Source organism: Mytilus galloprovincialis, chromosome 1 (genome assembly GCF_965363235.1).
Source record: "Mytilus galloprovincialis chromosome 1, xbMytGall1.hap1.1, whole genome shotgun sequence".
NCBI lineage: Eukaryota > Metazoa > Mollusca > Bivalvia > Mytilida > Mytilidae > Mytilus > Mytilus galloprovincialis.
Window position 1 is genome coordinate 4,735,066 of NC_134838.1, and position 20,270 is coordinate 4,755,335.

Genomic DNA, 20,270 nt, shown 5'->3' on the forward strand with positions numbered 1-20,270 from the left:
ATTCAAAGCCCCGCCCGGTCATTCAGGAGATTGTCAGTTTAAATTATGTGTTCCCATGCAGACTATTTAAAATTCAGCCGCCTATAATATTAATTATTATGAATAATATTTTTCTTTCAAATCAGTTGCAACTAGCGGACGCTAAAATGTGACTGCAGGGTCATCTTGTCCATTATTTATAATGGCTGGATGATCTTCAAGAACGGCTGTTTCATAAATTATTTTTACTTTTTACATTAATAGTTACTATTTTATTTCTCGTGCTTCGTTTTTCCCGATTTTTATTTTCCGTGCAACGTTTTTGCCATTTTTATTTTACGTGTTTCCGTGTTGAGGGCCCCCTTTACCACCCTCATAGAATAGAAAATTTGTATTTCCCAAATTACAGGGCCCATATTAAATGACATTAAATCAGATACAATTGATTTACAAAATTGGTAACAACAACAATAATAGCTATATATGCCTTCGCATTATTAGGCAGCAACTATTTGATTTTCTTAAGGGGGGGGGGGGGGGGGGGTCTATGGATTTTTTTGGAAAAAAAGTTTCACGTTTTCCAGTTTTTGGAGAAAAAAATAATTTGTTTTTGATTCTGAGAAAAAAAAAATTGTTTGTTTCCCCCTCAGCTGCCACTATATGTAATGCTAAAATTGAAAGAAAAAAATTGTTTTCGACTTGTCGCCGAAAAAAAATAGATTGTTTTTAGCCGCAGGCGAAAAAAAGGGTTGTCCAGAAAAAAATCCATAGCCACCACCCCCAGAAAATCAAATGGTTGCTGCCTTATATTTCCATTACAACGATTTAACGTTTTCAGTCATGCTGATAATAATTTTCAATGATTAGGTGGCTCATTTGAATGAGCTGAGAAAAAAGGGAATTAAAAAAAAAATAGCAAAATAGGTAAGTAGAAAATCAGAAACTTACAGAAATAGAAAATAATTCCCCCGAGTTCATTTATTCTAGGACTAGATTTCAATCATAAAATAGAGGTGTTCCTAAATAGAGGAAGCTCCTATACGAAGAAAATAAGACGCGTAAGTTCAAGACGTAAATATTTTGATCACGTGATTAGACTTCGCCAATGCTGTCATGGCGGTCTCGAGCATCAACAGTTTCGATGGTTTAAATTCCATCAAAACAATGCCAGTGGGAAGTCCAAATCTACCTCGTTCAACCCTCAGTGAAATACATTCACAAGAGGAATGTGGTATTCCATTAAATACTCGATGGACATTCTGGCTTGACAAGTAAAAACATAATAATATTCCTCTGTGGATACACAATCTTTTTACACTGCTAACGAAAATTGCCACTACTTTCAGTTTGTACACACGCTTCATTACTTATTTATTTTAATTATTTAAGCAAAACACCATTGGCAAGTGTCAATTTGACAACACTGATGACAACATATCCTTGTGCCATCAACTTATTTGTTCAAATTTGGATTCTTTGTGCCTGTCAATACACCTTATCCCAGCTGACCCGGCCGTGTTGTTTATGAGATAACAAATCCGGTAAATAGTCTTAATTCGGTAGGTCACAGTCATGAAAGGGAAGGGGATTGTAGTTACATTGTAAGGAATATATTTGATATCATTTGGGAAACGGTTATGCCATAACGGTCAACCAACTCGTGATGGCATCTGTAAAATTTACGAAAAGATGATTTCAACTTCACCATTTGGAATTGATGATTTTATAGCTTCCTTGTGAGCAACAACCCTCTATCAAGAAAATCATGATAGGAAATGGAATCACGGGAATATCGTATCAATTGGGAGATATATACACCGTATGCAGGTGCTGCTGGAATGTTGCTACTTAGAAATGAAAAGTTCACAATTGGAAAGCTGAAATCATCTCTTTTGTCGTAAAGTTTAGTTTTTTAATCGACCCTCATTGTCAATTTCTTAAGGTAAATATAAAAAAGAAGATGTGGTATGATTGCCAATGAGACAACTATCCACAAAAGACAAAAATAACACAGACATTAACAAATATAGGTCACTGTACGGCCTTCAACAATGAGCAAAGCCCATACCGCATAGTAAGCTATAAAAGGCCCCGATAAGACAATGTAAAACAATTCAAACGAGAAAACTAACGTCCTTATTTATGTTAAAAAATGAACAAAAAACAAATATGTAACACATAAACAAACGACAAACACTGAATTACAGGCTCCTGACTTGGGACAGGCACATACATAAATAATGTGGCGGGGTTAAACATGTTAGGGGGATCCCAACCCTCCACTAACCTGGGACAGTGGTATAACAGTACAACATAAGAACGAACTATCAAAATCAGTTGAAAAAGGCTTAACTCATCAGATGGACAAAAATACATTGGACGTGGCCCGGTACTTATACATCCCGACACAAAAAGACACAATGAACAGATCTGAGAGTACTCGCAGTTATCTGACAGCTAGTTCAAAGCCACTAACAACTAATAAAAAAATCATGCAACTAAGACTAAACTATCAATCCATACACATCCAACATCCAATGGATTTAGTGTAAAGACGTCATAAACAGCCAGAGAAAAACATGACCTTGTGCAATGCCAAGTTACAGGTATCAACAGATTGTAGTTCCATGAATATGTATATTTAGTTAGCTTTTAATTTACTGATTACAAAATCAATATTTATACCAATAAAAACAATATTCAATGATCTTATTACAGTGTTGAATAGGTAACCTTTTAGAATAAGTTTATTCATGTTATTTAAAGGAGCGACAAGTTTACATGGATCATTTCTAAATTTCCAGGCACGGTTAACAACATTTCCGTAAAAATAAGGATGTGCTATCCCGTTTGAAATAAGTTTTCTGCAGGTACAACCAAACTTCAAAACCAAATCTTTATATCTATGCAAAAATTTAGTAAAGGTTTTAAGTAATTTATGGTAACGGTATCCCTGGTTTAATAATTTACCAGTAATACATATGTTGCGTTCGTTAAAATCAAAAACGTCACAACAGACACGGGCATAGCGAACAAGTTGTGAAAGTCAAGATATGAGGCCGACCTAACTGTATCTGTTGTATCCTTTATCTCTAGTCCAATGGGATAGATGTATTTGACATAGTTACCAAATTTTGAATTATTTAGTGAAAGAACATCATCTATATCATGTATATAGCGGAAAGTAGAGTTAAAGGATATTGCTACTTTCTTATCTTTCTTCCTAAGAAGTTCCTGTGTGAAGTCAGCCTCATAATAATAAAGAAACAAGTCGGCAAGAAGAGGGCACAATTCGTTCCCATTGGAATGCTGATAGTCTATTGAAAAACATGTCCTCTAAACGTAACAAATAAGTATTTGGGTTGTTTTGTCTTGTTCTAAGGCTTCTTCCCTTACCACACAAAAGCAAAAATATGAAATTAACGTTGACAATAAGTGTTTCATATGTGACAGCTTCTGGTCCTCATACTTGTATAATATCATGCAAAATCACTATACAAGTCAGTGCTCTAGCTAGAAATCAAAAGGGGCAGGGTGCCAGTGGAGGGCAGGGCACTTTTTATGATAAGAAAAGGCACTGCTCATTTTTTTGTCTACGTTTCTGTGTGTATCACGAGTTAACGAATCTTCTTTTTTTTTTACTGTATATGGTTTTTTTTTTTAAATAAAGATGCTTTTCAACTATAGTCTTTATTTCATTGTTTGTGTAGTTATGAATGATATAGTACATCTTCATCAACATATTATGTTTTTACAGTTTAACTTCACTCTTCCCATTATATGTGTTTTTTTTTAATCTATATAGGAATTATAGCTTTTAATACATCATATGATCTGAAACTGAGAGCATTAATAATTTAACAATGTTTAGAACATAGATTGCTAAAAGTATAATTATCAAGTAGAAATTGCAATATATATTTTTTAATATGTTTTAAGACAGTTAATATCTTTAAGGTAACATTATTATGTTATTATATATTCAATTGGTAATTTATTCCTTTTTTTTTATACTAGATAATATTTTTAGAGCACAAATTTGTAATAAGCTAAAACAGGGGAAGTAACTCCAAAATCAATTTCCACCACGTTTGGGTTAATTAAAAACTGTGCTTGTCGCTAACAAGTTGAGATGGAAGACATTTCTGTAAAGGCATAGTATTTTGATGACTTAAATTCAATTCTAAAGTCATGAAAGTCTTCATTTATATACGCTCTTCCATTGTGACTTGGAGATCGAAAATGCCGACCCAAGCTAAACACACTCGCTGACACATTCATCAAAAGTATGACAACAAGATACATTGTCCTAATTAAATTACCTAGTTATTAACACCTTTGAAGTCTTTATCATTGTAATTGATTGTAATGACATGATTAACCTGGGGGCAATCACACAGGTGTCATAGATGTAATTAACTTGGAGATCAGAAATCGATGAAACAAAATTTTACCAAAACGGCATAAGATAATTTTGGAAAAAGACGTCAGGGCAGAAGGGCGCGGATGAAGGCACACAGGGCGCGGCGCCCTTCTATTTTGGGCTAGCGAGACCACTGCAAGTATCTTGTTTTTTCGTTGCTAATAATAACTTAATAAGAGTAAAAGTCCTAAGTATACTGTGCTTAACCTAACTTTTGGAATTCTTTATTTGCTACAACATGTACAACAATAATTCAAAATTAAATTCCAGAAAAACTGTAAATATGTAACAGTAATTGCTACTAGATCTACAGAGTGTCATTCAAGTCCATAAAGGGCTATACTAAACTAGCCTGTACTATAGACCCATACCTAACACTAGCCCTAAAAAGGTACTCTTGTCAAACTACATGTACCCTAGCCTCACCCAGCTCCTCAAGTGCTTTACCTAGCTAAAAAACAGGGTCCCAAAAGTAAAGTAATTCATGAATTTGGTAAATTGTCTCTGGATTTACAAATTTGATAATTAACATACTGATAGAACTGACAATTATTAAATATGATCATATTATTAAATTAAAAATAATCTTTTCAGATCAATTCCTGGTACAACTGTAGCAGAATATGAAGCAACCATGAGGAAGTTGTACACAGTCAGTACGGTACAGGTTGGTATATTAGGAAGATGTGTTACATGTAATGCACTGTACATGTAGAAGTTATATATAAAGTTAGTACAGTACAGGTTTGTATACTAAGATTTGTCTGTGGTCTCATGGCTGCTTTGGAGGGTAAGGGTCATGTGTCCTGTTAGGGTAATATACCATTGTGCAGATTGGTGCCTTGTGAAATGTGAATTCACACGCTAGAAATCAAACTCAAATTAAAGTCTGTCCAGTACAAAGTAGGGATCATATTCATATCGCATCACTGTGATTTTGTCATTATATACATGTAATATTTGCATCTGTACATAAAAGACTGTATCATCACTGTTTGACAACTATTTCTATCTTATAGAAAATTTTCAAGATATTGTTTCCATATTGATTCGATATACTACTTCACAGCTAGCTAGGCAATTCACTTTAAATAAATTGTATCTATTTTGGAAAAATTGTGAAAAGTATAAAAATTTAAGTTCCATCATCATTTTAACTGCAAAAACAATTTAAAGATTTTTTTTTAAGGGTTTCTGGAGTGTTTATAACAACATACCGGATGTTGACAAGCTGAATGTCAGATACACTTATCATTTAATGAGGGAAGAAAGAAGACCGGTTTGGTTTGTATTATTATGATTTGTCTTATATACACCTTTACTTAATGTTAACGTTTTATCTGTCTGTAGATATACACCTTTACTTAATGTTTTATCTGTCTGTAGATATACCCCTTTACTTAATATTTTATCTGTCTGTAGATATACACCTTTACTTAATGTTTTATCTGTCTGTAGATATACACCTTTACTTAATGTTTTATCTGTCTATAGATATACACCTTTACTTAATGTTTTATCTGTCTGTAGATATACACCTTTACTTAATGTTTTATCTGTCTGTAGATATACACCTTTACTTAATGTTTTATCTGTCTGTAGCTATACACCTTTACTTAATGTTTTATCTGTCTGTAGATATACACCTTTACTTAATGTTTTATCTGTCTGTAGATATACACCTTTACTTAATATTTTATCTGTCTGTAGATATACACCTTTACTTAATGTTTTATCTGTCTGTAGATATACACCTTTACTTAATGTTTTATCTGTCTGTAGCTATACACCTTTACTTAATGTTTTATCTGTCTGTAGATATACACCTTTACTTAATGTATTATCTGTCTGTAGATATACACCTTTACTTAATGTTTTATCTGTGTCCCATTGAATCACAAGAAGGTCAAAATTCAGCACTTATAACCAGTTAAAATTGCAATGAAAATTCAAATGATTGTGCAATAACAATTGGAATTCTTCAATAGTAGAAAATAAATGCAAGATTGATTAAGGTGGTTTCTGTAAAATTTGTAATAGGACATGATTAGGAAGAATTTTAAAAAAATTCTTGATATTATTATTGCACCGTCGTACCATTCCTACACTTTGTAATTTTTTTGCTACAAATATCATAAGGTTATCATGCCAATTTTTTGGTATTCTTGCATATTCATGGATTATGCGCCTCTCCAAAAAGTTAACTTTAAAAGCTTGATCCCTAATTTTAAGGCTTTGTTCCTGTACTTATTTTCTTTTATCTTGAAAATCTATGTTTTTTTACAGGGAGGATGAATTTAATTGTAATGGTGGAAACTGGAGAATAAAATGTCACAAGTTTGAATCTGTAAGTATCAGTTGAGGATTATATACTTAAAATGCTTACCAGAAATTTCAATTGTAAGTGACCATGATAGAACAATTTGGTTACTAAACATTTATACATTTGCAGCTGTGTAATAAGTGATCAGAAATACTGAATTTTGAACAAATAACTGCCCTTTGAAATGGAAAATTCAAAATTGTATTGAAATAACAGTTTATATTTAATTTTTAGTCATTTTTCTGTAGATATTGAGCTGATATTAGTTTATAATTTTATGATCATCACACTACATTCACACATTACACACTAAATGATAATTAATAATTTTATCTGTAAGAATATGATATAGATATATTGTGTGTCCATGTTTTATAGGTAAGAGTATGGAAGGAACTTCTATTAGCAGCAATTGGAGAACAGTTTTCTGATTGTTTAGCTGAAGGTAAGGAATAGGTGTCAACAATTAATATGTTTATTTATTCAGTCCTCATTTTTATGCTCCATTTATGGGCCTTATGTTTTTTTTTCAGTATGTGAGAATGATTTAGATTATCATATACTTTGAGGTAACTGGTGGGGACAGAGGTTAATACATAAAAGTTGATTCATGTTTAACGCCATGTTCAGTACTTATGTGCTATTTAGTGGTGGTAAATTTATTTTGGTTGAGGAAGCTGGAGTGCCCATAGAAAACAACTGACCTTTGGTAGGAAAACTGGCAATCCTCATCAATTAATATTAAAGTCCATCACACCTGCAACATGCTGGACTCAAACACACAAACTCTGTGTTGACAGGCTAGCAGTTGCTCAACCACTTAGACTACTGGGCCACCAAGCCTCTCATAAAAACTGAGAGTAATACTATTGTCTACAATTTTGTTTTGTGCAGAAAAAATTATATAAACTTAGTATTTAATCAAATTCATTTAATAGTGAAAGGACAAATTAAGGTATCCTTTGATTAATATTTCAAGCAAAGTATGCCAGCACAAAAATGTTCTTTGCATGAGGTCTAAAGGAAAAACATTTATAGCTTGCTGTTCGGTGTGAGCCAAGGCTCAGTGTTGAAGGCAATACTTTGACCTATCATGGTTTACTTTAAAAATTGTGACATGATGTAGAGTTGTCTCATTGGAAATCATCATACCACGTCTCTCTTCTTATATCTATATAAATTTTTTACACACAGTTTTTTAAGTTATTTCAACCAAGTGATGCTCAAACTTTGCTTCTTCATCTGTGTTAACACCCGTGTTTAAAAGATTATCTTTGTTGTACTTTTTTGGCCAATTTTGTTCCTAATCCAGTGGCGGATCCAGAACTTTTCATAAGGGGGGCCCGCTGACTGACCTAAGGGGGACCTCTCTAGTCATGCTTCAGTGATTCCCTATATAATCAACAAAATTTTTCCAACGAAAGGGGGGAGGCCTGGCCCCCCCCCCCCCCCCCCCCCCTGGATCTGCCTATGTAATCCAACAGCTTCTTCTAATGAGTCTCTCTGCCCTGAGATTCTAGCTGGCACACATCAATGTTCTTTTGAAATTATAATGTCTTGCAGGTGATGAAATAAGTGGAATGAGTATTAGTGTACGAGAAAGAGATGATATATTACAAATCTGGAACACTCAAGCTTTATTACATGAACAAGCAACAGTTATAGATAAAGTCAAAGAATTACTACCTGATGTTCATTTTCCTGCCATATTTTATAAAGGTAAGTATGATATATACTAACATGATTAAGGTAGTTCAGGGGTATAGAAAAAAAATGACAGAATTTTCTTATACTTTGTGAAATTTAACTTTGAAGTATTGTAAATGAAAAAATGCAAAAAAAATTGGGGGTCACCGGCCATCTAAGACATATTTTGACCTCTGAAAATGAGTGCAAATAGGTTATATGGAAATATAGGGAAAATGGACAAAAAAGCAATTTGATTGAATTTTCAAAGCAAAATAAATGACAGAAGTTGCTCATTTTTTCATATTGTAAAGCTTGATGTCTCTATTTTATAAAATTGAAATAAAATTTGGGGGTCACCGGCCATCCAAGAGATTTTTTGACCTCTGAAAATGAGTGCAAATAGGCTAAATATAGGGAAAACAGGCATAAAATATCTTTGATTGAATTTTGAGAGCAAAATAAATGACAGAAGTTGCTCATTTTTTCATACTGTAAAGCTTGATGTCTCTTTTTTATAAAATTGAAATAAAATTTGGGGGTCACCGGCCATCCAAGAGATTTTTTGACCTCTGAAAATGAGTGAAAATAGGCTAAATATAGGGAAAACAGGCATAAAATATCTTTGATTGAATTTTCAGAGCAAAATAAATGACAGAAGTTGCTCATTTTTTCATACTGTAAAGCTTGATGTCTCTATTTTATAACATTGAAATAAAATTTGGGGGTCACCGGCCATCCAAGAGATTTTTTGACCTCTGAAAATGAGTGCAAATAGGCTAAATATAGGGAAAACAGGCATAAAATATCTTTGATTGAATTTTCAGAGCAAAATAAATGACAGAAGTTGCTCATTATTTCATACCGTAAAGTTTGATGTCTTTATTTTATAAGATTGAAATAAATTTGGGGGTCACCGGCCATCCAAGAGATTTTTTGACCTCTGAAAATGAGTGCAAATAGGCTAAATATAAGAAAAACAGGCATAAAATATCTTTGATTGAATTTTCAGAGCAAAATAAATGACAAAAGTTGCTCATTATTTCATACCGTAAAGTTTGATGTCTTTATTTTATAAGATTGAAATAAAATTTGGGGGTCACCGGCCATCCAAGAGATTTTTTGACCTCTGAAAATGAGTGCAAATAGGATAAATATAGGGAAAACAGGCATAAAATATCTTTGATTGAATTTTCAGAGCAAAATAAATGACAGACATTGCTCATTTTTTCATACTGTAAAGCTTGATGTCTCTATTTTTATTAAATTGAAATACATTTTGAGGGTCACCAACCATCCAAGAGATTTTTTTGAGCAAAATAACAATTGTTGTTTATTGTTCAAAGAGGGTTGACCTGTGCAGTTGTATAATGCGGCGCCCTGCGGAGCATCTGGTTATTATTGTGCTTAAACCATATTTGTTGCAACAAAATAAATGAAAAGTGTGAGCTGACAGTCTGCTAAGTTTTTATCCATAAGTCTCATTCTGACTTTCTATCTGAAAGGTTTTTATGTGTCAATATTTGTGTTTCAATATAAAAGGAAGATGTGGTATGATAATTGATTGTTAATGAGACAACTCTCCGCAATAAACCAAATGACACAGAAGTTAACAGCTACAGGTCAAAAGCCGTTATGGCATAGTTAGCTGTAAAAGGCCCTTCAATGACTAATGAAAAACAATTCAAATGAGAAAACTGAAGGCATATTAATGTACAAAATGATGGGAAAAAAAAATGTGTGACACAACAAAAGACAACCACTGTCTGAATAACAGGTTCATGACTTGGGACAGGCATATACATAATGTTGGGGGGTTAATTTTTGAAGGTGACAACCCTTTCCCTTAACCTGGGACAGTGGTGTAAATTGGTACAACATATGGATTTTATCAATTTGTATTATTCATTTGTGAACTCTAAATCTAGCGAAAAGTAGATTATCACAGATAAATTTGCAGAATGAGTTGTATGAATAGTCGGGACCCTTGTCTTACAAACTTTATGGAGCAAGAAAAATGTGATGAGGATCATGAGGTTTGTATGTACATGTACATAACGTCTGTCATGAAATTAAAGATTTCAGTATATTCGCATTTTACAATATTTTTTGTAACTGCTGTATTTCAAATGTTATTTTTCTTTTCTACTGTAGGATAGTAAGTGGTTCAAATATACAGTCAGGGGTACTACTTGTACAAGTGTATTTTATTTACTTGAAGAAGTAAAAAAAAATATACACATATAAGTAAATTTGTAGGATACTTATACAAGTGAATTTTATTTACTTGTATAGGTAAAAAAAAAATTGGCTTAGTTATGTCCCTTAGGCATTCAGAATTTTTTACTTGTAGAAGTAAAAAAATCATCCTTTCTTCTTTTCTTGAATTCTTAAGATTTCTTTGCTCTAATAGAATTTTAAATTGTGTATCCTTTACAGATGTCTTAACTAATCATTTAAGTATAATTTCATGGACAATGAAAATCCCATTTGTCTGTTATCTCCATAACACTGCTCATTTACAAGCCCCAAAGGAGCAATTTTTGAAGGCCTTGCGCAAATATACAAGATCTTTGCTCAATCAGTTTCTTTGATGAATTAATGAGATGAAACATTGAACTTTAATGAAAAAATTTGAGCAAACCTGGGAAAAATCATTAAAGGCATGATTTTACATCTCAAAACTTGAGGATTTTTGTGGGATTGTAAGAAAAATTTACTTATACAAGTAAATTTTTTAGAAAATTAAGGGGAGATTATTCAAACATTATTTATTTACTTATATGTGTATATTTTTTTTTACTTCTTCAAGTAAATAAATTACACTTGTACAAGTAGTACCCCTGACTGATATACATGTATGCCTCTTGAGACTAAAATTACATGCAATAGAAATCAGCCCCCAAAAAAGCAAGTTTTAATAACTTCAGCTGTAGTTATGCATTTTTAAATGTAAATACAATGTATGTGCTAGGGGCCTAAATTGACCCTGAATTATTTCAAGTGTTTTTGGCCTAAGACTTTTTAATACATAACGTACTATTAAATTATTACATGTAATGTACTATGCCATTTGTAAATTCCTTTCTATTTAAAGTACATTTTAAACATATGGGAGGATACAGAGGCAGCCCTGGGAAAAATTTGGTTAATAATATAGGGAATCACCTGAGTGGATCCCCTTTTAGGCAGCTAGTGTGCCCCCACTTACGAAAAATTCTGGATCCGCCACTGGGATTATTTATACAACAAAAACATTCACGAGGTTTTAAATTGCAGGAAAATATCACCTCTTCATACAAGCCCCCCCCCCTTTTTCATTCAAAAACCTACTAAACATGCTAAAAGCCACATACTCATACATTTTTATAATTTTGACTTTTGAATAATTATTATACATTCTACATGTCTGATACATGTACATCAAATTAGTCTTTTAAAACATTTTGTCTATAATATATATCTTATAATTGCCATGAAACTTGGTCCGTAGGCTTAAAATTTAGTAAGCTCTGGTAAAAAAAAGTTGGTTAAGATCGGTGAGTTCCTACTATCCATATATAGGAACATAGTTAATTTATTATCCTTTGATTTTATCTTTATTTGCGTTCCACATGAAAATCAATTATATAATCATTTTTATAAATTTGATTACATATCTTGAAATTTTTTTTCCTACACCTTTGAAAAATATGCCTTAAAGAGGAAGTATGTAAAGAGTTGAAATTATACTGTAACTTTTGGTCATGAATGGACCAGCTGAAAAAGGTTAAAAAATGTCTGAAGCCATCAAGAGAATATGACACCCACTTAGCACAGGTGTAATTTTTAAAAGTTTTATTTAATGTCTTTAAAATATTAAAGAAATGCACTTAGAAATAACTGTGTAGAGACCTTTTAAATTTAGAAAAAAATCATTTTATGACAAGACCGCTTTTCCTGATCTCATGAAGGTTCTGTAGGATCAAATACAGGGGTCGAATTTAAGCTTTTTGTATACTGGCCAGCCAGACCAGTGGACTTAAAATCTACTGGTCCGGCTTAAATTTTACTGGTTCTGCAAAAATGACATTCATTTGATAACCACTAAAAGATATGACGGATGTTTAGTTTTATTTTTTTTTCTCAGCTGCTTTCCTCTTCTTTATTTCAGTAGATTTTTGTGCTGTTCTGTTTGTTCATATGCAAGTACAAAATCTTTTTAAAATTTTAAGATCCCGTTACAAAAATACATTTCTCATCTAGGTTTGTCACTGCAAATTGTTCACATGTTTTACAATGCATTACATTACAATCGACTTTACAATTTAACCATTCGAGATCTTTTTCCCAGGATATTTTATATTTACGTTTTTTTTTTTGTCAGTTTGAAAAATCTTCCTTTTGAATGTCGCTTAATTAATTAATTTGTTTTGCCCTGCGTTTTAACGCCATTAAAAAATTTCCACATTTTGTGTTGTTGTGTAGTGCGCTCATTTGAGATATTAATTAAATACTTTTAAAATAGTAGTACAAGTACCGCCAGTACCCTAAAAATAATTTCTAATGTTTACGTTTTTGTAAACAAACCAAGATAGAGATGCAATCAGTGATTAACGAAAAATTTCTACTGGTCCACCGGACCACCAGCTGACAAAATCTACTGGTCCCACACAAATTCTACTGGTCTCGGACCACCGGACCAGCGCCAATTTCGACCCCTGATCAAATATAATATAGGAGGGTAAGGAAAAGTTTTAAAGAATAGAGAATAATGCATGTAATGTTCACAATACATTTGTAAATAAAGAAAATAGACATACATGTAACAATGAAGAAAAACGGGTTGTTAAATTATAAGAAGTACAGAAAAATTGAGAAAAAAAAAATAGAGATAAATGGTATACAGAATTAGATAGGAATTAAATGAAGGACCTTCAATCCAGACCATCGGTAAGAAAGGTACATGTAGTTTTGTGAAATGATTCATTTTCAAAAATAATTCATACAGTCTAGATCCGGCTAACTTGTTTAACCCCGCCACATTATTTATGTATGTGTCTGTCCCAAGTCAGGAGCCTGTAATTCAGTGGTTGTCATTTGTTTATGTGTTACATATTTGTTTTTCATTATTTTTTTTTTATACAAATAAGGCCGTTTGTTTTCTTGTTTGAATTGTTGTACATCATGTACATTGTCATATCTCGGCCTTTCATTGCTGACTATATATGCGGTATGGGATTTGCTCATTGTTGAAGGACGTACGGTGACCTATAGCTGTTTATGTCTGTGCCATTTTGGTCTCTTTTGGAATACATTGAAGTTGTCTAATTGGCAATCATACAACATATGTTTTATATAGATGGGTTTTGTTCTAACATGTCTAAATTTTAAGTGTGCATGCTTAACCAAAAATGTTATAACTGGAATTCGGACAAAATCAACTGCATTCACATTCGAATACTCCAGGTTTACAACAAGAAAATCATGTTTGCATATATACATGTAATTATATAAACCCCCTACTTTCATCATGAATCATGACCTTTTCTCCCAGAAACCTAAATAGTCTGAACCCTATGCAGATGACATATTTCTCAGGTCCACAAATTTTCAAATCTATTACATAATAAAAGAACCATGAGCTATACCTATGATAACATTTATAATTAATTTTCAGCCTGAAAAGGGGGGGGGGGGGTCATTGTTTTGTTTTTCGACACGAATATTGTTTTGAAATTATTTACGCTTACATGTTATTTTTCAGTGGTCGTGAATCGCTCTTTGAACATGTATATTCAGTTCATTAGTACTTACTTGTCAGTTTAAATTTCCCCCTTTTCATGATTTGTTTACATCCATCTTTCGCATGTTTGTCGGACCTTTTCTAGTGTAAGGGTGAAACTGCTTCATAAGCTACCAAAATGAAGATCGTTATCTATAATTTCGATCTGCATTACAGTATTCATGAAAAGCAGTTCACGTGTTCGATAAATATGAGTTATTCTCTCTTCATTCTTCTCCTTCGTCAAAAACATGCTCCATATTTATTTTTAGAACGGAAGTACTTTTCAACAAAGACAATTGTAACAATAAATTTTTATTAAGTTTTAAAATTGCATTTCAACTCTTGCTCAATGCATCTGAATAAAAAAGATTATTTAAATGATCATATTTTACTGTTATGGAAAATTACGACAATGTACATCACTTACGATATCAATGCGCAACTTTATGCGCAGACGGCGCGAAAATTTAAACCCCCGAACTACCTTAAGTATATATGGCAGTAATTTACAGCTTATATCAAATTTGGACTAAAGTTTTTTAAAGAAAAATTGAGTAAATGTCATTTTTAAAGACTGCAACATAGGTACACAATATAATCCATAAATATCAATCAAGTTTTTTTTTTATAAATGATGTCATTGAACAAATGGTTGTTACTGTGACGTAATAACAATACATTATGACAAAGGGAATTTAAGGGAAAGTTGTCTTCAGTATAGTATTTTAATGATTTGATGTAAGAGGTTATACACATACACAGGAAAAGCTGCCCATTTGAGTAAATTAACACCAACAAAAATATAACATCTAAAAAACTTTTTGTAATGCCCCATTTATGGGCATTATGTTTTCTGGTCTGTTCGTCCTTCTGTCCGTCCTTCCGTTCGTCCTTCTGTCCGTCCTTCCGTTCGTCCATCTGTCCCACTTCAGGATAAAGTTTTGGTTAAAGTTTTTGATTGAGGTATTTTTTAATGAAGTTGAAGTCCAATCAACTTGAAACTTAGTACACATGTTCCCTATGATATGATCTTACTAATTTTAATGCCAAATTAGAGATTTCCCCCAATTTTCATGGTCTACTGAATATAGATAATGATAGTGGGGATAGGACATCTGTGTACTGGGGACCAAGGGTCCGGAAACGGTCATATATGCAGACCAATTTTGAAACTCAAAAGTCCTAAATCATTTATTTGGATTTAGGTCAAATTTTATTTTTTCAACAGAAATAATTTCCATCATTTCGTTGAGATTGAGTTTCAAATCGCCATTTTAAACATATTTTTGTTTTGTTATCGATTTTATGTAATTAAACTGCCACTCCAGTAAAGTGTTATAATCCTGAGGGCCCTCCTAATAGCTATATTAATGCCTCGGGGAGCTATTGGCTAATGATCGCTAATCTCTTTACCTGTGTTTTTAATTCACACCTGACTATTAATCACAAGCTCCAAACTAATATTATAAAGAAATTAAAATTCAATACCAACTGTCTTCATTATTTAATTACTTTTCAGCTAAGACAATTGTCAATTATGATTTAAAATTAAATTAAAACTTGATTTAATTTACGTAGAAAAAAGATTTTCTACTAACACACATGCTTTGTTTACTATGATACGCATGCCTAAAATTCTCTTCCGCAGATTTGACACTAAATCGTAAATTTAAAATGATTTCTTGCTAAATAAAGCAAGTGCAACTATTTTCATTAATATTCTTACACTATTAAAGGTAAAATATAAAAAAAAACGATGTTTTCCTGTGAATTTGATAAACAAAACTAATCCCGGGAATAAGTCCGGAATTGTTCGTTTTAGTATTGTCGCATTACATCCGGTTTGAATTTCGACTTCAGAATCGATGACTGAGAAAATTACGATTTTGAGTCATTAAAATCATTTTATTCTTAAACTGTTGCCTTCCCTTAATTGCTCTTGATCGATTTTAGGAAAATGGCAATTTAAATCATGAAGTAAACGCGATGCAACAGTTAAACAAGTTTGTTGATGCTACGAGTAGGAGCATACTCATGCAGTAATGAGATTTTGACAATCTGTTTTTGAAAAGGGGCACCAACTTTTAAGTTATATGAAAATGACCGAAATTAGGTGAAAAAATTTCCGGATCCTTGCTGGGGACACTTTCTTGTTTTATATACATCAACCTAAAAATTAAATTTGATAAAATAGATTTATGTCAATCCGTTGAAATTTTAACTCCAGGAAAATTCTATTATTAGGATACGATTGCTTTCAAGCAATCTGTAGACTTTTACCATTGACTCAGGGCCATGCCCTCACGTCAACCGTTTTATTCTAAACATTAAGGAACATGTCAGATTCTTAAGATTGTCTTGCTTTAAGAGGTAAAAACAAACAAAAAGATTGAATTTAAACAATTGTCCTATAATGTTCTCATAATCTTCATGTTTCCATATTTCCCTGGACTTATATGCATGTTTTTAACAACACAGAAAATCAGAATTAAGCAGTATTTATGTTAAGTGTTTTTATAAATTTAGAAACACGTCGGAGGGAATTCCCCAGTTTTGATAAAATTCGAGAGTTCTCTGAATTCCAATAAATCTATTTCTGTAATATAAGAACTTAGGTGGAATTTTTCTTATTGTCACCTTTATGAAACTGATATTTGATATTGTACTTCCATAAAGAAGTGGAGAACCATCTAGGTTGTTTAATTAAAATTGAATAAATTGAATATACGTCCTTGCTACAAATCACAAGTCTAGGGTTTGTTTAGGTCATTATGCGCATGCGTATAGTTTTTGTCGAGCCTTTTTTGTCGCAGAAAGCTTGACATAGGGATAGTGATCAGGCGCCCGCGGTGGCTGCATAAGCTAACTTCTTAAAAGCTTTATATTTAAGAAGATGAAAGACCTGGATGCTTCATACTTTGTATATTGATGCCTCATGTTACAAAGTTTTCATCAGTCACATGTCCAATGCCCTTGACCTCATTTGCATGGTTCAGTGACTACTTGAAAAAAAAAGTTAAGATTTTTTGTAATGTTAAACAGTCAGGGGACTTACTTAAATAAGTGATTTTCTAAATCACTGATTCAAGTAACGTTATTTCCATAAAGGTTGGAAGTTAGAGTTGTCTTTCTTTAATAATCACCTATTTAAGTAGTACAAATTATTAATCACTAGAAGAAGTGATTTAATTTTATTGTAGCTTTAAATATAGAATACTAATGATCCAGGGACTAATTATGTTTCTAAACTTATCAGAACCAACATCTGTGTTGTCTAGGATGACCAGGTCATTTCAGGTGATGACCTTATACTGTATCTAGGATAATGACATAAAAATCACTTGTTTAAGTATCAGACCTCACATTCCTTCCCAAAAATCACTTCTTTAAGTATCATTCTTTTAATAACCCCAACTAATTTCAACACCCCCGAACAGTGAAATTTTTATCGCAATCAGTAGAATTTTATTACATAATCTGAAAGATGAAACCTTGAACTTCACAGGAAAAATATCCCCACTGCTGGGAAAAATCTTTTAAGAAAGTATCAGTTCATTATGTAAAGCCATTATTATAGCATTTTTTCAACTAAAATAGAATTTTCAGCTAAATGATAGCATCAAAGTCATAAACCTTGCTACTTAAACATGTTAAAAGAAGCAAAAAATTCATTTTTTAAAATTTTACTAATTAAAAGATATTGTTTAAACCTATGTGTTTAAAATTTTGAAAAAACTACAAAATCCCAATTTGTGACAAAACCTCGAATTTGCTACTCAAATAAGTGATTTAAAAATCACTTATTTCAGTAAGTCCCCTGACTGTTAAATTCTCTATTATAAGTAATAGGATAACTATGTTTGGTATGTGCGTACCTTGCAAGGTAAAAAAGTTAAAAAATTTTGTAATGTTAAATTCTCACTTATTATAAGTAATAGGATAACTATGTTTGGTATGTGCGTACCTTGCAAGGTCCTTATGTCCATCAGACAGTTTTCACTTGACCTCAACCTCATTTCATGGATCAGTGAACAAGGTTAGGTTTTGGTGGTCAAGTCCATATTTCAGATACTATAAGCAATAGTTCTGGTATATTAGGTATATGGAAGGACTGTAAGGTGTACATGTCCAACTGACAGGTGTCATCTGACCTTGACCTCATTTTCATGGTTCAGTGGTTATAGTTAAAAGTTTTTGTGTTTTGGTCTATTTTTCTTATACTGTATGCAATAGGTCTACTATATTTAGTGTATGGAATGATTGAAAGGTGTACATGTCTAGCTGGCAGGTGTCATCTGACCTTGACCTCATTTTGCAGTTCAGTGGTCAAAGTTCAGTTTTTGAGTTTTGGTCATTTTTTCTAATACTAATTGCAACTATATTTGGTGTATGGCAATATTTTATGATCTATTTGTCAGTTGCACAGGTTTTATTTGACCATGACCTCATTTTCACGGTTCATTGCTCATTGTTAAGTTTTTTGTTTTGGTCTGTTTTTCTTAAACTATAAGCAATAGATCAACTTTATTTGTTGTATGGAAGAATTGTTATCTGTACATGCCTGCTTGGCATGGTTCATCTGACCTTGACCTCATTTTCATAGTTCATTGGTCAATGTTTAGTTTTCTTAGTTAAGTTTATTTGACTGTTGTATTAAAGCTTTATATTTAGGACTATCAACATAATATCAATGATTAGTAAAGAAGGCGAGACATTTCCGCGTGTGCACTCTTGTCTTGACTTCAAGGGGTATCAGTCGAAATGGAGTCTTCCATATTATCGCTTTGAGTTGACTCCCTTATACTTTAGTCAATTCTAAATCAAAATATGGTGTCACAACAAGAAAGATAAACTCGATCTGTTGATAGATGTGTATTATATTAAAAGCGATCGCAATTTAAACAGAGGTATGTGTATGGAAAGGAGTCATGCCCACTGACCCAAAGGAAATTAAATATTTGATGAGTTAGAAATAGGATTCCTCCTAGAATGCATGTAGCGATAAGGTACAAAGTGAAATATCTTCTCTCACTCTCAGTTACTGCTGTGGAAAGTAAACTTGGAATTGATAGTACAAAAATAAAACACAATAATTACATTATTCATACACTTGTATCGATGAATGGCTATTTTTAAAGTTGAATAACTATTCAGATTACGTAAATTACATTTTACATGTGCAGTTGAACAATTTTTGAAAATAATACTAAAACAATGAAAACAATGGCAATCGTATCCCTCAAAGCAATCATGCTCTTTGATTTAAGAATATTAAGGACATTTTACTAATACTTCTTATTTTAAGTTTTATAATCTATTAAAAAATCACATCTATCTTCAAAATGCTTGATTGTGAAAGTTTTAAAAGAATATTATTAACTCGTATGTTGTAAAAGTTGTTTTCTGTTTTAGCTTTCCAGACACATTCAGCATTCGAAGGTGATAAACACAAGTCAAGTTGGAAAGGATAATAGAGAGAGAAAGAAAAACCAAAGAAAGTCTAAGTTATTTCCCCTAAGCATTCACACATTATGTCATAACCAGTCAACATGTGGTAATTGTGAAGATTGAATGATCTCATTATTGAGAGAAAATTAGGATTCATTAATTAAGTATGAATGATAAAGAATACATGTTTCACAAAAGTTAAGAATGAACTTGATCAAAACCTTCAGGAAATAACAATTCTCCTATATCATGTTTATAGCTACATGTATCTGTGTTTTGTCAGATTTATAAAACCAAGTTAAGATGAAAAAAGGAAAACACAGCTTGCTAATATATCAAACTTTAATAGAAATCCTGTGTATAATTATAGATATGCTTCTTAAAAATTAACTGCCATAAATTTAGTTGTATCAGATACTATATTCATGTTAATATGACAACATATATATAAAATTGTAAATATCAAACACAAACGTTTATCTTTATAAAAGAATATTTCAATACGATATTTACAGGGTAAGTTATTTAAAGACTTGTCTTTGGCAACAAAATGTGTCCAAATTAATATAAGTTTATATGGTTCTTCTAGCTATTTCAACTTCCATTTTTTTGGTTCTTTATTCATGATTATTAGAGTATTTAGA

At 32.1% G+C, this 20,270-nt stretch overlaps 1 protein-coding gene across 1 annotated transcript; it reads left to right on the plus strand.

Annotated features, from left to right (window-relative positions):
• The first annotated feature begins 1,072 nt into the window (after positions 1-1,072).
• On the plus strand, positions 1,073-19,938 carry LOC143063502 (eukaryotic translation initiation factor 4E type 3-like). Its single transcript, XM_076235699.1, has 7 exons — positions 1,073-1,250; positions 4,997-5,069; positions 5,592-5,686; positions 6,689-6,749; positions 7,104-7,170; positions 8,289-8,444; positions 19,591-19,938. The coding sequence occupies exons 1-7, from the start codon at positions 1,093-1,095 to the stop codon at positions 19,647-19,649; spliced, it is 669 nt and encodes a 222-aa protein (XP_076091814.1). The 5' UTR covers positions 1,073-1,092; the 3' UTR covers positions 19,650-19,938.
• Positions 19,939-20,270: the final 332 nt, after the last annotated feature.

Bases quoted from the DNA above. Each gene is read 5' to 3' on its own strand.
- LOC143063502 (XM_076235699.1), top strand. From the start codon at position 1,093: ATGGCGGTCTCGAGCATCAACAGTTTCGATGGTTTAAATTCCATCAAA. The intron at 5,070-5,591 runs GTTGGTATATTA...TTTTTTTTTAAG, and splicing joins ACACAGTCAGTACGGTACAG to GGTTTCTGGAGTGTTTATAA. The intron at 8,445-19,590 runs GTAAGTATGATA...TTTCTGTTTTAG, and splicing joins TCCTGCCATATTTTATAAAG to CTTTCCAGACACATTCAGCA.